We start from the raw sequence: 20,585 nt of genomic DNA, 5'->3' as shown, positions 1-20,585 counted from the left end.
TAAGAGCCATAAACATAGAACCATGTGTTCTGCAGCACAGGAATATTCTATATTGAGACTCATACTTACCTTGTTTCTAATAATGCATTCAACGTGATGGCTATTCTTCACAGAAGTTAGTCAGTTTATTGTACAGAATTTGCTATGTCATTCACCCCCCACAGGGCATAAATTTTACTGCCACCTTGTCATGCATGAGTAACTTAAAGCTTTCTCTCTCATTCATGATTTAACTGTGCAAACAAGTCACACTTGAGGGTTTTAAGAATGGGAATCATGAGTTCCATTTACTTAATCCTGATTTTCCAGGAATGAGTACAGTAATCAGGACTTGACCCTTCCAACTACTAAACTGAATACAATTCACAATGTTAAAGCCTGCTATACACTGTGAACTTGTGTTAAGGGTCATATATTTCTGACTCTCTTAATGCAAAAAAGTCTTATAACCATATTATACCACAACGTCATAAAACTTAATACTCAGGTTTTTTTTTCCTTGAAATCCACATGTGCTAGAAGACAGAAGACTTCCACTGGTTAGTTTATTTGAAACCTTGTGGACTAGGAAGCTAGGGGATGCAGAAAGATGAGTATTACCTTAGCTGGAACTTGAGGAGACCACTGAGCAATGTTACTTTTGGATGGATCAGGGACAATAGGCCAGATATGCTTTTTAATTCTGTAAAGGATTAAAACCAGAATAGAATTACAACATGCAGTTCGCAAATTCCTATGTTAGTGGCAAGTACTGCATAATCCAGGACACTACTCCTTTACATAGGAATTTTGCAGGAGTATTTATTTCCAAATAGGAATGCTTCCTGGACTACTTTACATCTCCTTAGGAAGCTGTACTACTTAGCAGAACACAGCACTACACTTGTAACTGCTCTACACATTTGATGTAGCCATCCAACACAAGGCAAACCAACAGACAGTAATGAGTTAGTGAGGGATTTTAAAATTTACAGCACTCTAGAATCTACAGAGCACTTATTTGCTTCAAGTCTTTGACGCATGTCAGTATCTTCTTTAAGATACAGATATCACAGCTGTCAATCTAAGCCATCTTCACAGCTAAAAATAAAGTGAGAATATCTGAAGAAAAACTTTCCTGGTCGTTTGTAACTCAACTCTCAAGTTTAAGAATGTAGTGGAAAAATAGATATAGTAAAAATAGATGTTTCTATAGATAATTCACTTCCAAACAAACTAATTTTGAAACCGATGCACCTATCCCACTCTTTAGACGAGGTGCAACAACAGACACTCTGAAGAAAACTGCAAGATGGGCCTTGCAATTGACATCCACTAAGAACAGATTTTAGGAACAGCAGGGAGGTCAGAGAGAAAAGGGCACAAAATGCTGTCTTTGATTAGAAAGAAAAGATAGTTGACTGAGGACATGGGATATGTGTACTCCTTGCCAGAGAAAAGACTTCAGCAATAAGCACTCAGTTAAAGCCACACGCAAGAGCTCTGTGGTAGGCAGAGGGAGCAGGAGGAAAGAAGACGTTTCCCAGCTGACAGTAAACAGGCACAGAGTTTGACTGAGGTTATGCAAGGTAGTTAAGTAAGATGCCTGCCTGATTTTTTTGGCTGTCAAGCTTAATGTTTGCTAACACTGTAATTAAATAGCTCAAATATAGCCAGCAAACAGATCATCTGTGCTTCACAAACTAAGCACTATCATTCCACTCTGACATGATGACTAACAAAACACAGAAGATGTCATGATCACAACTTAAACATAATCCTCACCAACTCTAGCAAGAAAAGCAGCAATTTCCACGCAGGATTGAGTCATGGAACATTTAGGTTGTGTGCTAATCCTTAGCAGTAAGAAATTAGTATCAGAAAAGGCAAACTTCCCAAGGGAAAAAATGTTTATCATTAGTGAATATCTGTGTGTTTTACCTTCTTTTTCTGATCTAGCTGCAGAATATTTACTTGTGTTGAATTATTACCATCTGTTATTCCCAGAAATATCAGAAATGTATGAAAAAGATTTCATTAGACTTACAAGTCCCGTTTGTTGAAGCAAAACAGAACTCCAAGGAGCACAATCAACAGGAAAGCTAGACACACAGGTACAACTATGGCTTCAATCTCTCCTTTCCCTGAAGGAAATGAAGAGAAGCAGTTATAGCTCACTTTGACATTTAAGGAACTCAGCAGCAGCATACATTTCTGAAGGGACAGGGAGAATCTGAAACTGAATACACCAGCAGCACTCAGTCTTAAGATTCACCTTCAAAAGAACCTTCCCACCATATGAAAAGAGCCTGTAAGTGAAAACACAAAAAGCTCTGTCCCACCAATCTAATGCCTTGCATCAACAAAAAACCCCAGGTTGCTCTAGAAGTTATAATACTGATGAACCAAGTAAATTTACAGTTTGGGCAGATATGACAGGAACATCTATGTGAATTCATTTGTGGTCCAGGTGTTTCAGTGGCCTTATGGCTGCCATAACATCACCATGGGCCAGTAAGTAATGTAAGCAAAATCACTAGTCATCCATCAGTTTATTCTGTACAGGAAAATATCTTCTAACTGCAAACACATAAGCTGCACTATTGTTATGTATTCCTTCCCGTGTTACAGACATTGAGTTACAGAACGCTTAGGGAAAAAAAACACCATACAGAAAAAGAACATTAAAACCTGCCATATCTAAAGAAGTGCTTTCCACAACACACTCGCGCCAGAAAACAGCCAGGCTGATGCACTGCTAAAGAAGATCTCTACTGGTGCTGCCAGGAAAAAGCAGCGGGTCGTAGTAGTAGGGGACTCTACACTGAAAGGAACACAAGCACTTGTCTGCCGGCCAGACCCTGTCTCAAGGGAGGTGTGTTGCCTACCGGGGGCATGGATCAGGGATGTGGCAGAGAGGCTGCCTGCTATAGTAAGTCCCAAGGACTATTACCCACTCCTGGTGATACATGTGGGTGCTAGGGATATAGATAGTAGTAGCCTGGGGAACATAAAGAAGGACTACAGAGCCCTGCGGGAGGTGGTTAGGGGCTCTGGAGCTCAGGTGATCTTTCCATCAATTCTCCAGGGTACAGGGGAGGGCCTAAAAAAAGCTAGGAGGATTGGCCAGGTTAATAACTGGTTAAAAGAGAGGTGTCATAGTCAGGGATGTGGGCGTCTTGAACACGGGACCCAAGTTTGCAGGCCAGGTCTAGTGGGGGCTGGTGGAGCTGATCTGGAGATAAAGAAGGGAAAGAGCGGTTTTGGTAGGAGGCTTGCCAGGCTGGTCAAGGAGGCTTTAAACTAGATGTGCTGGGGGAGGGGGGCATCATTCCATCCCAACACACCCAGTCAGTTGCCAGCGCCTATAATAAATGCTTGGAGCAATGTAGAGATACACCAGCTGCTCCAGCCAATGAGCCAGCTTCATTTGGAGCTCGGCTCAGATGCCTCTATACAAATGCCCGTAGCATGGGGAACAAACAAGAGGAATTAGAGATGTGTGCATGTCTACAGGGGTATGATATAACAGGCATCACAGAAACATGGTGGGATGGCTCCTATGACTGGAGTGTTGGAATGGAAGGTTACAGAGGCTCTTTAGGAAAGACAGGCCCAGCAGGCAGGGAGGGGGAGTTGCCCTTTATGTTAGGGATAGGTTGGAGAATATGGAACTGTCTGGGGACAGGTGAGCAGTCAACAGAGAGTTTGTGGGTCAGGGTTAAAGGGAATATAGCTATGGGAGACATTACTGTGGGGATCTGTTACAGACCGCCTGGTCAAGGAGAACCTGTGGATGAAGCACTCTATAGACAGATGGGAAAAGCCTCACGCTCGCAGGCCCTTGTTCTCATGGGTGACTTCAACCACCCTGACATCTGTTGGAAGGACGGTACGGCCCGGCACAAGCAATCCAGGAGGTTCCTCGATTGTGTGGAAGACAACTTCCTTCTGCAAGTAATAGAGGAGCCGACAAGGAGAGGTGCCATGCTTGACCTCGTGCTCACCAACAGGGAAGGGCTCGCTGGAAATGTGACTCTCCAGGGCAGCCTTGGATGCAGAGATCATGAGATGGTCGAATCTGAGATCCTCAGGACAGTGAGAAGAGCGTGCAGCAAGCTCACTGCCCTGGACTTCAGGAGAGCAGACTTTGGCCTCTTCAGGAACCTGCTTAGTAAGTTTCCATGGGATATAGCCCTAGAGGGCAGGGGGACCCAAGCCTGTTGGTTGATATTCAAGGATCACCTGCTACAAGCTCAGGAGTGTTGCATCCCAGCTAGAAGGAAGTGCAGCAGGAGGGCCAGGAGACCTCCTTGGGTGGATAAGGAGCTGCTGAGGAAAATTCAAATGAAAAAAGAGGTTTACAAAAAGTGAAAGTGAGGACAGGCGGCCTGGGGAGAGTACAGGGATGTTGTCCGAGAAGGTAGGGACCAGGTTAGGAAAGCTAAGGCCCCGTTAGAATGAAACTTGGCTAGGGATATTAAGGATAACAGGAAGGGTTTCTACAGGCATGTAGCAAATAAAAAACAGACTAGGGAGAAAATAGGCCCCCTCAGGAAGCTCTCGGGAGAACTGGCTACACAGGATTTGGAGAAGGCTGAGGTTCTGAATGACTTCTTTGCCTCGGTCTTCATTGGCAAAGGCTCTGACCAAACCACCCAAGTATTGGAAGGCAGACACAGGGACTGTGAGAATGAAGACCTTGCGCCCACTGCAGGAGAGGATCTGGTTCAAGACCATCTTAAAAATCTGAATGTGCACAAGTCCATGGGACCTGATGGGATCCGTCTGCGGATCGTGAAGGAGCTGGCGAATGAAGTTGCTAAGCTACTGGCTGTCATATTTGAGAAATCATGGCAGTCAGGTGAAGTTCCCGATGACTAGAAAAAGGGAAATATAACCCCCATTTTCAAGAAGGGGAAAATGGATGACCCAGGGAATTACAGACCAGTCAGTCTCACCTCTGTGCCTGGCAAAATCTTGGAGCAGATTCTCCTGGAAGGCATGCTAAGGCACATGAAAAACAACAAGGTGCTTGGTGACAGCCAGCATGGCTTCACTAAGGGGAAATCCTGCCTGACCAATTTGGTGGCCTTCTCTCATGGGGCTACGGAACTGATGGACACGTGTAAAGCAGTTGATATCATCTACCTGGACTTGTGTAAAGCGTTTGACACTGTCCCACACTACATCCTTGTCTCTAAATTGGAGAGACATCAATTTGATGGATGGAACACTTGGTGGATAAAGAACTGGCTGGATGGCCGCACACAAAGAGTTGTGGTCAATGGCTCAATGTCCAGATGGAGACCAGTTAACGAGTGGTGTCCCTCAGGGATCGGTGTTGGGACCGGTCTTGTTTAATATCTTCGTCGCTGACATGGACAGTGGGATTGAGTGCGCCCTCAGCAAGTTTACTGATGCCACCAAGCTGTGTGGTTTGGTTGATACACTGGAGGGAAGGAATGCCATCCAGAGGGACCTTGACACGCTTGTGAGGTGGGCTGATGCCAACCTCATGAAGTTTAACCATGCCAAGTGCAAGGTCCTACACCTGGGTCGGAGCAATCCCAGGCACACCTACAGGCTGGGCAAAGAAGAGATTCAGAGCAGCCCTGCGGAGAAGGACCTGGGGGTGTTGGTTGATGAGGAAATGAACATGAGGTGGCAGTGTGCACTCGCAGCCCAGAAAGCCAACTGTATCCTGGCCTGCATCAAAAGGAGCATGACCAGCAGGTTCAAGGAGGTGATCCTGCCCCTCTACTCTGCTCTTGTGAGACCTCACCTGGAGTATTGTGTGCAGTTCTGGTGTCCTCAACTTAAAAAGGACATGGAACTGTTGGAACAAGTCCAGAGAAGGGCCATGAGGATGATCAGGGGACTGGAGCACCTCCTGTATGAAGACAGGCTGAGAAAGTTGGGGCTGTTCAGCCTGGAGAAGAGAAGGCTGCATGGAGATCTCATAGCAGCCTTCCAGTTATCTGAAGGGGGCCTGTAGGGATGCTGGAGAGGGACTCTTCATTAGGGACTGTAGTGATAGGACAAGGGGTAATGGATTAAAACTTAAATAGGGGAAGTTTAGATTGGATATAAGGAGGACAATCTTACCTGTTAGGGTGGTGAGGCACTGGAATAGGTTGCCCAGGGAGGTTGTGAATGCTCCATCCCTGGCTGTGTTCAAGACCAGGTTGGACGAAGCCTTGGGTGATATGGTTTAATGTGAGGTGTCCCTGCCCATGGCAGGGGGGTTGGAACTAGATGATCTTAAGGTCCTTTCCAACCCTAACTATTCTATGATTCTATGATTCTAACTGAGTTAACATTGTTGCTCTTACTATTACAAATATGAAGCACTCTCTAGAGCTGAACATACAATAAATGTCACTCTTCAAAATGAGTCTCTGTAGAGAACCGGAACAAACTTTAATAGTGATATGAATGAGAATGTGGAACCTGATGAAGGGTTGCAAGAATGGCATGTACTGACTGGTACCTAGATTAGCAAATCAAGATCCCAGTAAGTCTCTGCAGCTTCTCAGGACACCCATGTCAGGATAACCAAAGGCCAACCTACCTTGAGATTATAACAAAAATTATGGACTCTAAGACCAGGGTAGGAGCCATCACACACCAGAACAGAAGACAAGGGTACAGAGTAAATCCTAATGGCTCACACAGAGCTGGGACAAAATAATAGGATAACCCCAAGTATACATAAACCACTCCCAAAACAGTGTTTACCAACATAAAAGAGAAATCCAGGATACTGTCCTCTCTACAGCTGGAATAACAGTGACTAAACTATCTCTTTGTGATCGAGTACTATCTAGGTAGCCTATCCAGGCTACCTGGATATCATACAGCTAGTGTGTATGACTTTGACTGAAATGTTTTCTTTAATAAAGTCACCTTCCCCTCCTATCATGTCTTGCACAGAACCTTGCTATAGTGTTGCAACATCACTTCCTACCTATAATTGTGCCGCTTTTCCTTACCAAATTTTTGTGTAGTAAATGTAAAATCAGGACCACTCCTGCCTCCTTCATCTGTGTACGCCATCATCCGCACAGTATACAGTGTGTCACTGGCTAGAGAAGAAAGGGTATACTCTGTCTTGGAAGGATCCACCGTCACGGCTAAACAAAGGAAAAAAAATTATACGAGTTTTCTGCACAATGGATTAGATCTCCACAAACACAGTAACATGGTCCTAGCTTTAGCAGAATGAATGGCTGTACGGAAAATACAACAAACACAGAAAGACTACAGGCTTGTATAAGAAATGCTGAGATACACTTGTTTCTGTTGAAGTGTCTGAATTTAGTCTCCTTCTTGATGTTATTTTATGTGTTAATTTCTTGCAGATTTGGTTTTTTTTTTGTTCCCCCTTCCCACCCCCCAATGTAGCTACAAAACAAAACCAGTAGTAATGTTGAAGCTTAAAAGGTTTCTAATAAGCAGAACATACAGCTAACTAGAAATAGCCAGTTGATAATCAGAAAACCACTGTTAACAAGCAGCAGAGTAGGCATAAGTAACTGGCCCTTGCAATTTAAGCAAATCTAAAAATTAAAAGATTTTGATAGTGCTAACCCCCTGTCTTATGCCTACTGGTCATACAAACTACTGAGAACAAAAACGCACTTCAAACAAGATGTTTTACATCAGTAATATTGTACTGACCTAGGGCTTGAAGAGGATTAAAAATACCTCCCCCTTTTTTTAGGCTTTATCCTATTTGAATGCAGTCAACTTCTTTACATCTTGAATGGTCCAGCTTTACCTTGCTACACCAACATGTCATCCTTTATTTTGACAGAAAGATGGGAGCAAATCAGCTTTCAGCAACTAAACTCACTACCCTTCTATACACAGACTGAATGTTTTGAATCCTTTAATACGGACTTTTCTGTTTGGCACAGATGCCTCAGACATCAGCTTTATGTTATCAGAACTGACTCTCAGCCACACTTGATTCTGTATCTCTTTTTTTCAGGAACATGAATTAGGAAGGAGACAGATGGAATACTTCAATGCCACAAAGTACTTCTCTGCTTTTTGTTACCTGTTTCATTTCCATCTATAGTTTTGTAAAATATGATATAACTCCTGATAAATCCATTTTGTTCATCCACTGTGAGATGGTTCCATGTCAAAACAGCTTCAGCTTTTCCTACTTTTTTTGTCTGAATGGTTGGTCCTTTCGAAGGACCTGCAATGGGAGATGAAGATTAGTTTCTGTTGTGCACCCCCTGCATCCACAGAAACAGTGTATTAATTATTATACTGAATTGATACTGTGTAAAAACTTCAATGGAATGGCTGGACTAACACAACCGCAAAGCATTAGTTTCAGACAACACAGAGAGATGTTTTGTTCCAAAGATGTTTTGGAAGAGAAACCTCCAGGAAGAAAAAGATGTGAAAAACAATATCAGCACATCACATGAAATCTTCAATTGAAGGTAATTAGTCTTGGCTTGATACCTGAATTTGAAAATACAATAGCATATAAATATTACTATATCAATACAATAATATACTCATGCCAAATTATCTGATAAAGGTTGGAAAAAGGGAAAGAGTCAGCCACAGACATCTGTTTAACTCCTAAATACTGTAAATAAGCACAATGGACGTGAATCAAAGGGACAAGATCAATTATAACAGACGACCCTCAAATGTAGGACTGCTTTTCATTATGTAGCCCATATTAAAGAAAAGGTCTCATTATTTTTAGTCAATAAAGTCAGTTTACATGCTCCAAGACGACTGTTTTGTACTTACGATCCTGCCGAAGATAAGCTTTCACAGACTGTCCGCTTCCCTGACCATCAGCATATAGAGGGTACACAGTTATCAAGTAACACTTGAAAGGCTTTATATCACCTAAAAAAAGATATTAAAAAACGTGTAGTTTCAGACAGTTGAATTCCTCACCATCTTTCTTGTTTTCTTCAGATATAGGGCTCTGGGTTTTGCCTATATTGTTAACTCCAAAATAGTAACTGATGGATTAATATAATAGTTCACACTGAAATGCTAAATTTAATAAACAGACTTCATAGAAGTTTGTGCTCTTTTGTTGGTTTTTTTTTCCATTTATTTTAAATAAAAAGCCTTTATCTGTCTGCAGCACTGAACTACAAAATTACTGAGTTGAGATACTGATCACCATCTGAAAAGAACTGTAAAGCTGATGAAGTTTCATTGTTTGAACTGCAAGAGGGAGCAGATAATTTGATTTTGAAGGAACTCAACCTTTTCACTTCTTTAATGATTTCCAAGAATGAGAAGACTAAAACAAAAAAGCAGATAAACCCCTTCCTGTTACATAAAAAATTTCAACATTAAAGAGCAGATAAAATTGTATTTGACAAAAACACACAGATACTTCTATACTCATCATAAACTAACAGAAGCCCTCAGCAAAATCCGAGATTCCTGTCTCACAATAAAATTCTAGTAAGTATAAGAATTTTCCTCACTTCAAGAATACTTGCTAGGCTTAGAGAGTGTTTTACAACGCATTTGTAGATTTACAAGCTAAATACCTTTTAAGTATGTTCCTTGAACATTTCCTGGTTCATTTTGCCATTCTATGATGCAGTCTGAGCTGTTAGACACCAGACACCATTCAATCACATATTTAAGAACATAACTGTCAGGAGCAGTCCACCCTACCCACAATTTGCCATCTTTAGGCAGTGTTCTAACATTCTTCACAGGAGCTGTGATGAAAGAAAACAGAGAGGTTATATGTACTGACAGTTCTTCCACTATATACTCATAATGATAGATATTTTGTCAAACGTGGATTATTTTGGGTTATTGTAATGGTGACAATTTGACAGAACCTAAGTAAACGTAAAAGCTATTTTCTGAAATACAAGCAGAGTAAGGCTATTTAGGAACTGGAAATTACTCAGCTTCTCTGCTCTCAAACACAGCAGGCTACCTTACTGCACAGTAAAAATACTGTTTCTTTCAAAATACAGGGTTTATTTCAGAGAGATATCAAACTTTGAGACACTTCTGAATTCCCATTCTAATACTTACCTTCTAATACACGTATCTTACAAAATACTTCTATCTGCAATACTACTGCTTGAAACACACCCTGAATTTGTTCACCTAATAGTTTTAGAACCTGTGGCCCTCCTTTGGTGTTTAGGCTAAAAGCATCATCTGCCTATATTCTTGTTTCTTTGCTTCCTATCCTGGTAGTGTACAGATTACCTAAAAGGAGGCTGGAAGTAAGGAGAAACCAGCCTGTAGTTACTACTACTAGATGATGAAAGGAACAGAGTAAAAAGAAATTTGAGCAGTAGGGAAACAGTGGAAGGAGATGACAAGATACTGAAAATGTGGGAGAGTGAGACTAGAAAGAGAAAATGAAGGGCTGAGGGGAGATCAGAAAGCAGAACAATGGTGAGATGGTATATACAGGAACTATAGGATGCTTTCTTCCCCAACCTGTTGATTTAAAAAAAAAACAACCAAAAATACCTGCTATGCTACGAAAAACTACAGGGAATATAGTGCGTGGTAGGTCTAGAGATCAAAACCAACAGCAAAATGGCACACACAGCTTCAAATGAAGCTGCAAGTATAAAAATCCACACATTCCCTGGTATATAAATGGTAGCATAATTATAAGGCATATGACAGTAGATACATTCAGTAATACTTTAATTATGTGTCCATATTAAAGGTATCATTTTACAACACTGAAGATTTCTTAAATCAGAAGCCATGCAGATGCATTTGAAAGAGACATTACTAGGCACTAACCTTTTGAATTACTGGCTGGGATAAGTAAAACCGATGGAGGGGATGCCCCGGCTCTGTTATGGGCAACCACTGTCACTTCGTAAGTTCCATTTGGTATCTTTAATGTAAGGTCAGTGGTATTAACACTGTATTTCTCTGGTGGACTGGAGAGAGATGACTTGGCTCTGACAGTCACTTCATACTGGAAGATTACTCCATTGGCTTCAAATGGCTTCAATGCCTGTTTAGAAACACATCTTTGATTATAATGACACTGTACAAACGCAACTTAACCTTTATTGTCTTTAATGTGTAATTTAAAAATCTGAGAGCAAGACAAGCTACATGGATTGAACAGCTGTGTGTTTAAGGAAAGCACAAATAACCTGCATTCATTTCTGGAAAGCATTAACTTCTGAAATGATTTCAGGTTTAAATCCTATTTTTCTTGGCTTATCTGTAAAACTACTGGTAAACTTACCTGTAAAATACCCTGCAGTTTAATAAAAGTTATTCAGTAAAGACTGCAGAACATGTATTGCTAAAATCTGCATTTTATGTGACCTTACCACACACGACATTAAAGAAATCTTACATCTTAAGCTGTGTTAAATTCTAATGCAAACCAGTCTGAGTAGTCATCTTCTAATGTAGAAAAATACTTTTGTGTTAATAACAGTTTCTGTGTAACAGTATTAGTCTTCAGATAACTGAAAATTTCTGAAACTCTGAAGTAGCTCCAGTTTTCCAATTTTAAGCAAAATAATGTCAGAAGTGGCAAGCGGCATAAGAACTCCATCAGAAAATGATGCCATATCAATATACGTGGAACTTCACGCAAGCCACCTAGTAATAACAGACAGCTGATCAAATGTAATGAAGTTCAAGTATCAAAAGAAAGCTTTAGATGGGGACCAACCATAACTGCGTTTGCTTTCTCAGCTGAATTAATCAGCCAACTAGACACAGCAAATGTGCAGTGCTCTATTTAATAAGCTGGGCCTCTGGAATCTGCCTAGGCTTAATGGATTTTGCAGGTGAACTATCCCTGTCCAGACAGTGTTACAAAAGTTTTAGAGTACAGCAGAAGGCATAACATGAAGTCTTACTTCGTTCAAGAGGAAGTTTCCAATTCCACTGACTGCTCAAGGACAGCAAGTCAGGAATCTGAAAGTGGGTTCTGTATACTCTGGATCACAGATATTTATCAGTTAACTGATGGCCTTTACAGCTGTGCTTTTAAATTATTCCACAACTAAATATTATAGTAAGAATACCAAGGGCACTTCTCATGCTGATAAAACCCATACTATTCCAGCTTTCTACCCAAGCTTGCTGAAGTAAATTTTGACACTTAAAACCTCACGTTTTCACAAGACCACTCCATTCCTGCAGTTTGTCATGTTGCTTTACCTTCCACATCAGATGTACAGTCCAGGAAGGTGGTGAGTGAGATACATCAATGATCCTCCAGATGGGTGGTCCTTTAGATGGTTCTGATGAAAGAAACAATGAATTCATCCTTTGACTATCATTAGACTCTTTCTTTTTTAACAAAAGCATATTCAAAAAGTGTATCCTTAATACCTCAAAGAAAATGCTTGGTGTATTAAGTGGAACACCTGCACGGAAAGATTTCCTGAGGGGATCAGCAAAACACCAGCTGTGCTTTAAGTATAACATACCAAACTGAGAGTCACCATGCTGAGCAACTGCAAGAATGGGCTTAAGATGACAGCGCTGAGTGAGGGCAAACCTGCACCACGCAGCCTGTGTCCAGAACCACAGCCCTGCACATCTGTAAACTGCAAACTCTGCTATGGTCTGTAGCTCAAACGCTCTCCCTAGACCTCAAGTCTCCTAAAAAAGGAAAAGTGCAGAAAAGTTAACGAAGAGACAAATTTCTCCTGTGAGTGTTCCCCAGGTTTCTTATACTCATTATGCTAAAATGGTAACAGCACTGCAGTAGTTTTTTACAACACAAAAAGAAGCACTAAAGAATAAATAGGGTATTACAGAATGGAGAATAGGAAGAGTGTGAGCAGGAAAGGCTAAAGCATATAGAAGGGGCCAGGAGTGTGGAAATCAGGCTGACAGAAGTTAAACAGATATGAAGTATTTGTAATAACTGAAGGGAAGAATAGAGTCCCTGCTGGGTAACAAGATCAGAACTGGAATGTCCACTTGTTGGCTCCATACAGAGTACGATCAGTATGGGCCAGAAACAAAACTAATCTTTCAGGCTACCACAGTAGAAATGAAATGAAAATGGGATCAAGCTAAAGTAGTTTCGCTCCTCACAACTCTAGAATTAGAAGACTTTGTAACTTATAACCACCAAGTTTCCAGAAAAATAAGACAAAATCATCACACCTTTTAATTTTCTCTGAAACCAGGTATCACAAAGAGATTTACAAAGCATTAGACACTGTCCCGCATGACATCCTTGTCTCTAAATTGGAGAGACATCAATTTGATGGATGGACCACTCGGAGGATAAAGAACTGGCTGGATGGCCACACACAGAGAGTCGTGGTCAATGGCTCAATGTCCAGATGGAGACCAGTAACAAGTGGCGTCCCTCAGGGATTGGTGTTGGAACCAGTCTTGTTCAACATCTTTGTCGCTGACATGGACAGTGGGATTGAGTGCGCCCTCAGCAAGTTTGCCGATGCCACCAAGCTGTGTGGTTCGGTTGATACGGTGGAGGGAAGGAATGCCATCCAGAGGGACCTTGACACGCTTGTGAGGTGGGCTGATGCCAACCTCATGAAGTTTAACCATGCCAAGTGCAAGGTCCTACACCTGGGTCGGAGCAATCCCAGGCACAGCTACAGGTTGGGCAGAGAAAAGATTCAGAGCAGCCCTGTGGAGAAGGACTTGGGGGTGTTGGTTGATGAGAAAATGAACATGAGCAGGCTTCAGTGTGCACTCACAGCCCAGAAAACCAACTGTATCCTGGCCTGCATCAAAAGGAGCATGACCAGCAGGTCAAAGCAGGTATCTGCCCATCTACTCTGCTCTTGTGAGACCTCAGCTGGAGTATTGTGTGCAGTTCTGGTGTCCTCAACATAAAAAGGACATGGAACTGTTGGAACAAGTCCAGAGAAGGGCCATGAGGATGATCAGGGGACTGGAGCACCTCCCATATGAAGACGGGCTGAGAAAGTTGGGGCTGTTCAGCCTGGAGAAGAGAAGGGTGTGTGGAGACCTCATAGCAACCTGCCAGCTTCTGAAGGGGCTCTATAGGGATGCTGGGGAGGGACTCTTCATTAGGGACTGTAGTGATAGCACAAGGGGTAACAGGTAAAACTTCAACAGGGGAAGTTTAGATTGGATATAAGGAGGAAATTCTTTCCTGTTAGGGTGGTGAGGCACTGGAATTGGTTACCCAAGGAAGCTGTGAATGCTCCATCCCTCGCGGTGTTCAAGACCAGGTTGGACGAAGCCTTGGGTGACATGATTTAGTGTGAGGTGTCCCTGCCCATGGCAGGGGAGTTGGAACTAGATGATCTTAAGGTCCTTTCCAACCCTAACTATTCTATGATTCTTTGATTCCCAATGCTGCTGCTACTGACAATTCAGGAGGAAACCAAATCAGCTTTTAAAATCAAATCCCTTTGAGGGTGATTTACTGAATCTAGAAAACACAGAAATCTGAGTGCATATTATTATAACAGCTACAAAGCAAACCTGCTCTGCTGGATATAAAGACCCTTGGTTACAGACACAATTTGGAGATACAAAGTGTATGTTTTCTGGTAAGGATCAGGTAGTAAAATAATTGTCAAAAGATCTCAAAATTGCTGGAATGCATGGATTACTCTTCAGCATCCTGACTGTACATTTATACCTTTGCAGTTAAGGAATCTATTGAAACTTCACTTAATAGTTACAGTACTTAACACCTGGAAACAACCACATGGAAACGCAGACATATACCTTCCCAAATACAATAGTGGTAATACACCCATATCTACGTAGCTTGCTATGGAGACAAAACCCAAATCCTTTGAAAGCAGAAGGCAAGCAGCTGTGGAATCATCTGGGATATGGATCTGATAGTCTTCAACAAAGCAGAGCATCTAAAAGTCAGTTTTATAATTTGACTGAGGGAAATAACAGTGGTGTTAGGTGTGTGCCCATTTCATTTAATCTTTGCAACAGGAAACTGTACAGTAAAAAAAAAGACCAAACCAAAAACCCAACAAACTAGATAAAGTTTTGGTACAGGTTTTTGCCAAAACTGCAACCTAAAGTCTCTTGTCCAAGCCTAACATTTGGCAGAAGGATGATCAAGCAACAACAGGCCTTATGAGCTTCTTTCCAACTGAAGTTATCCCAGTATCCTATAAATCTGTAACTGTACCTAGGCATTTATGTTTATATAGTTGTGTGTAAGCAAACTCAGGAGAGGAAACTGTTTTACTATCAAGTTACTGTACAGTAGCTAAAAATGCTAACTGCAAGCAATGTAGAAGTGTGACTATCCTGCTATTGTTTGGAAGGCTAATTTGTTAAAACGCTGTTCTATTAGAACATCTACTAGAAAAGAGACTACTTATATTTGCAATGCATCACAGCTAATGTCACAGGTCTTCCTCAACAGTTCATTTTACCTTTAGCAAGATCAAAATGCTCATATGTTCGGTGTTCTGACACCAACAGAAGTTTAAATTCAATAACATACCGGTTAGCACCTCCCAAGCATCTATTGAAGACATTAAATCAGTTCCAGTTCAGTCTAAGTGCGCTACTCCGGCAAATTATAAAAGGAAAATGTATCACAGAAAGGTAAGCCTGGGGCTTTTATTTGGAGAGCAAATATAATGGCCAAATGAATAGGTCTAAGCTGTGTTTGTTACTACACTGCATGCATTTTTGTTCTGTCACAGGAAAATGTAGGAATCCACTATCTGAGAATAGGATCTTTCATCCTGTAACAAATACATGGGTGTGATTTTAATGTCATTGTTCCAATAACTACTGCTCAGTTACTGTTGTGTAAGTTTATTTTGTATAAGTTTAGAGTTGATGCAACAATTGCTAAGTCATGAAAGTGCTGCAAAACAAAATGGCCAAAATTAGAAAAAAATAAAAATCAGTAACAGAAAAAGCTAAGCATATTCAACTAATGGTTTTGGCACAACTCAGTGGCAGAACACACACTCTCTGTAGTTAAGAACAAACTTGCAGGAGAGATTCTCGACTGGGTAAATACTGCAATGAACTCCATGATCTGTGATCTATATTAAATTCATAACAGTGAGTTATAGCTACTTTAATGCTACAGTATATTTCAAGCAATGTATGTGTTGATAAGCAACTGGAAATTATTAATGAAGTTAAAAAACATGCTGTGTAATGCAGTGGACACAGATCTTAGACGATACAGCGTGCAGTAAGAGTCTCCAGCGCCACTGTCCTGAAGGAATGTGAATGAGTCCAGGCTGATGCAGCATACCTGCAGATCATACAGTTCAGTACTAACAGACAATATCAGTGGCAACAGATAATTTTGTAACAGCTGACTGGAGCACCACAAGATGTTAAAAAGCCAAGGAAGTTGATGAGCTGGCTGTAGCATGAACAGATTTGGTGCGGGCAGCAACTTTGCAATGCTGAGGATTTCTTCTACAAAGCACTGAAGCCTGACACTTAACTAAGGTTCTCTTGAGTTTTTTTGTTTTTTTTTCCAGGGCTGTGAATTTAAAACTTAATCTAGTGGTCTGCTATCTTTTGTGTATCTTGAGCCGTAATCTATTTATACTTTCAAGTTGCATATAATCTGCTGGCAAAGTCCTTTTGTGCAAGACTAAACATAATCCAGATATTGCTCCTAAAAAGCTGATGCTAGTAAGGTTTTCCTCATTAAGTCATAATAGCAACAATTCAGTGCTCACCCCTACTGCAGAGACAAGATATTTATTACAAGTCCAGATGACAACTCCAATGATTATGTAAGCCATCAAGAAAGGCAATTGTAAGGTGATTGTGATTTCTGTGATTAAATATTAAAAATAAAACCATTTTCTACATAGACTCAATCATGCTCAAAGTCAGCTGTTTGTACACGACATTCTCGTCCTTATGCCTCTCACTGTGACAAACAAATCAGTGACGAGACTCTTTATTACTACCTGTAGAACGCTGCAAACAAGCGAGGACAAGACAGTGCAGAGGCAGCTGTGACTGTGATGAGCAAGAAAGGGTGGTAAATGCAGAATATCTTGGCAAAGTTAAGAGTGTACCAGGGTGTTTTATTTACATGCTTTGGTGCATAATGGGCTAAACTTCCCATATGAACATTATTTTGTATCACTGTTTTTACAAAGTTTGCAAAGAAGTCTTTGTACCCTATATGACTAAAAATCTTGTTTCATACTTTGATGCTTGTTCACTTATAGCTTATTTATAAGCCTCTTAAACACCAAGTTTTTCACAAACTAAGGCAGTCTGTCTTCCAAAAATACCCCAAGGCTTTCACACAGGCAGAATAGCTTCTGAAGAGGGTAATCTTCAGAACAAAGGAAATGAAGCATAAAGCATACATCTCTTCTAAAAGACTTTGAGAACATAACTTTCTGTGAAAAGAAGTCTTTTCTTCCCTACTTCCCGTTTTAGCCGTTTTCAGGGAGCACCTCTAGACCAGCTTTCTGGAAAGCTACTCGCATGTTCCTTGGAATGCATAGGTCAAGTTGGTCACTACAGAAAGTAACTTGGTAAAGTCTTATTGCATGTATAATCAAACAGCTCAAGCAAGGATACACAATTTCAGCTGACTATTGCCAAATTGCACATTTTGAAAGTCAGTGACCTACTTTCATGTACTACTTACTATCTTCAGTGGTGACCCCAGTTTTCTCTTCACTCCAGTCACTCCAGTAGCCCACTCCATCTTCCTTCATGCAACGAATTGAAAAGACATACTCTGTGTAGGGTCTGAGCCCTTGAACACTGAACGAAGTTCTTGTTGAAGCTGTATCTTCAGGAGGAACCTGTAAATGAAAGAAAGGTTTTAGAGGCACTGATCAAAAGTTGTAAAGCTAAGTTCTGTGCTACTACAGCTGTCATCCAAGACGGCTCTCCACCATATACATGCCCAATACAAACAACAGTTTTTCTTCCTTCTTATTTCTAAAAGCTTAAATTCTCAACCATAGTTTGGTAAGGGATCAGAGTTGTGTGTATTTATCAGGTATAATGCAATACATACAGTAAATAGGTAAGCAGCTATCTCATTCTGTTTTCTTTGATTAATTTACGCCTACCCCTTTTTCCTTCCCATATAATTCCTCTTCTTACTAATCTGTAATAACTGAGCAAAGTCCTGAAAGGCAAGATGGGATATCTGCTGGAATATCAATTGAAAATACCTGTGCTAGAAGCTTCCTACATGATCCTACAGGATCACCGCTTCCATTGATAGGGAAAGTTTCTTAACTGACATGGGCAAGAGTTTTAGAGTAGTTTATACTTTTGCTAATAAATTATTTTTATAAGCTCTTTCCTTTATCTTAATCAGCAACAGAATACCAGAAAATATTCTTACTGCATATGTACAGAAACAGATGTGTGATGTGGATAACAGCAATACGCAGGTACACATGCACACTGAGTGCCTACATCACGTGTTAAGGGGTTTGTATAGTGAGTAACCCTGCAAAAGGGATGACTGCAGATTAAACACACGCAGAACACTCAAGAGGTTAACCCTGAGTGCAAAGAATCATCAAAGCAGTCAAATTTTACCACAGCTAAGCAAGGTCAGTCATTTCAAAAGTTAATACTTCAGTGGTCTTGTGTACATGTTTAAAAGGACAGGACAACCTCCCTGTGCAGCCTGGTCCAATGCCTGACAACACTTTCAGATAAGAAACTTATCCTAATATCCAGTCTAAACCTCCCCTGGAGCAACTTGAGGCCATTTCCTCTTGTCCTATCACTTGTTACTTGGGAGAAGATACCAACACCCACCTTGCTACAACCTCCCTTCAGGTAGTTGTACAGAACTGTAAGGTTCACCCCCTTGAGCCTTCTCTTCTCCAGACTAAACACCCCCAAATTCCCTCAGCCATTCCTCATCCGACTTGTTCTCCAGACCCTTCATCAGCTCCGTTGCCCTCCTCTGGACCCACTCAATCTCCCTCTTGTAGTGAGGGGCCCAGAACTGAACACAGGATTCGAGGTGCAGCCTCATCGGTGCCCAATATGATCACTGCCCTGGCCCTGCTGGCCACACTATTTCTGACACAGGCCAGGCTGCTGTTGGCCTTCTTGGCTGCCTGGGCACAAGCTGGATCATGTTCATTCAGCTGTCAAGCAGCACCCCCAGGTCCTTTTTCTTTAGCCACTCTTCCCCAAGCCTGTAGCGTTGCCTGGGGTTGCTGTGGCAGTGCAGGTACAGCAAATTCAAAAAGCATTCCAGCACTTAAGAGTGTTTGCCCAAGCTTTAAATGACGTTTGCATCACAAGTCTTCATGTATACAGGAAGATGAAAGTTCATGTTGAGTGTACAGAATAAAAATGCAAAATAAACATACTGCAATATGATGGGGAGGATAGCAAACAAGTCCATAAAGAACAGACAAGGTCACTGTACTCCAGATTGTACCAAAACAGCCTAGGTAACAGCCTTCACGAACAGACCAGATAAATTGCCTTGGGAGGCCTAATGACAATAAAGTGAATCCTCTGAACTGCAGCTGTGAGGGAACAACTGCAGTTTGACAAACAGCTGGGTTACACCAGAAGAGTTACAAGGAACATTAGTGGTATTACCTGCATCCAGTTTGTGTCACCCATGATCTTATAGCGAATATTGAATTTCAGCTTCATCGCAGTGTCTGAAATCTGATTCTCCCAAGAAAGCTTCAGAACAGTAGGCAGTATTCCTGAGTTGACTGATAAATTGTGTGGAGGCAGAAGTTTAACTAGAAGAGGAGATAAAAGTCAACTCTACAGCTGTATTTTATAATGCTTCTAGCAGTTGGTATACCATGCTGTACCAACTTGTACTACCATTAAAGTCTTATACGAATTCAAATAGCTGCTACTTCATAGTAGCTTCTAAAGCAGACTGTTCAACGAGAACTTGCTAACTGAATTGCGGTCAGATCTCCCACCTTCCTTCCTTTGTCCAGCGCAGTTCTAGTCAACAATATTTCAGCAGTGTTAATTTTTATAGTGAAGGAACATTAACACAGCAATTCAGCAATATACACAGAAGCAGAAGTTATGTACAAGTAAAGTTTTATTAATAGGCATATAGTTACCAATCTCAATGGGATCAAGAATAAGAGGATCAGATTCAGCCTTCCCGAGGGCATTTGCTGCTTCTACCCAGACCTTCGTATTAACAAAGAACTGAACATCACGAATCGTACAAGAATTGTTTACATCTTTTGGTATACAGTCAGGAAAGGTCTCTTGTAGCCTAGATAAAAGGGGGGGGGAGGAAAAGGTACAAAGCAGTAAGTTTGGTTTCCTTTCGAGAATCTTTTAAGTAGATCAGAGCGATCAATCACTTTAGCTTGTATGCTTCCCCTCTGCCATTATTTTTGTAAGCAGACAGGTGGGATGAGAGATTTAGAATGGCTTGTTAAGCCATGACTGCATTAGGACAGAAACTAGAATAAAACCTCTTGACTTCCAAGCCACATATCTTCAAAAGCACAGGACACTATTGTTATTATAAAGTTGTATAGAAACCTGACTTAGCTTAAAGAAATAAAGATCAAGAACTGATACATTTAATCAAAAGCAATATACCTAGGAACTAGAAGCATATTCATGCATTAAAAGATGTAATCAGTATTATTTGCATAACCTTC

At 41.1% G+C, this 20,585-nt stretch overlaps 1 protein-coding gene across 3 annotated transcripts in view; it reads right to left on the bottom strand.

Moving 5' to 3' along the window:
- Window positions 1-20,585, bottom strand: part of IL6ST (interleukin 6 cytokine family signal transducer) — a 37,943-nt gene that overhangs the window by 6,072 nt on the left and 11,286 nt on the right. For 2 of the 3 annotated variants that reach the window (XM_061469381.1, XM_061469380.1), the window contains exons 5-15: window positions 20,028-20,188; window positions 19,534-19,685; window positions 17,591-17,750; window positions 12,166-12,248; window positions 10,774-10,993; window positions 9,534-9,710; window positions 8,767-8,868; window positions 8,045-8,191; window positions 6,975-7,115; window positions 2,027-2,123; window positions 601-682 (exon numbers count right to left, since the gene is read on the bottom strand). In XM_061469381.1, the coding sequence (XP_061325365.1) occupies window positions 601-682; window positions 2,027-2,123; window positions 6,975-7,115; window positions 8,045-8,191; window positions 8,767-8,868; window positions 9,534-9,710; window positions 10,774-10,993; window positions 12,166-12,248; window positions 17,591-17,750; window positions 19,534-19,685; window positions 20,028-20,188 (1,522 nt within the window). Of the gene's footprint in view, window positions 1-600; window positions 683-2,026; window positions 2,124-6,974; window positions 7,116-8,044; window positions 8,467-8,766; window positions 8,869-9,533; window positions 9,711-10,773; window positions 10,994-12,165; window positions 12,249-17,590; window positions 17,751-19,533; window positions 19,686-20,027; window positions 20,189-20,585 lie in introns of those variants that run through there. The other variant, XM_061469382.1, reaches the window with a different exon arrangement.

The sequence above is a fragment of the Pezoporus flaviventris genome, unplaced genomic scaffold, assembly GCF_033815535.1.
Source record: "Pezoporus flaviventris isolate CSIRO_AGI_PZ_B2104156 unplaced genomic scaffold, CSIRO_AGI_Pfla_v1 ptg000057l, whole genome shotgun sequence".
Taxonomy (NCBI): Eukaryota; Metazoa; Chordata; class Aves; order Psittaciformes; family Psittacidae; genus Pezoporus; species Pezoporus flaviventris.
Note: the sequence above shows the minus strand (reverse complement) of the source record. Positions and strands in the feature narration are given on the sequence as shown.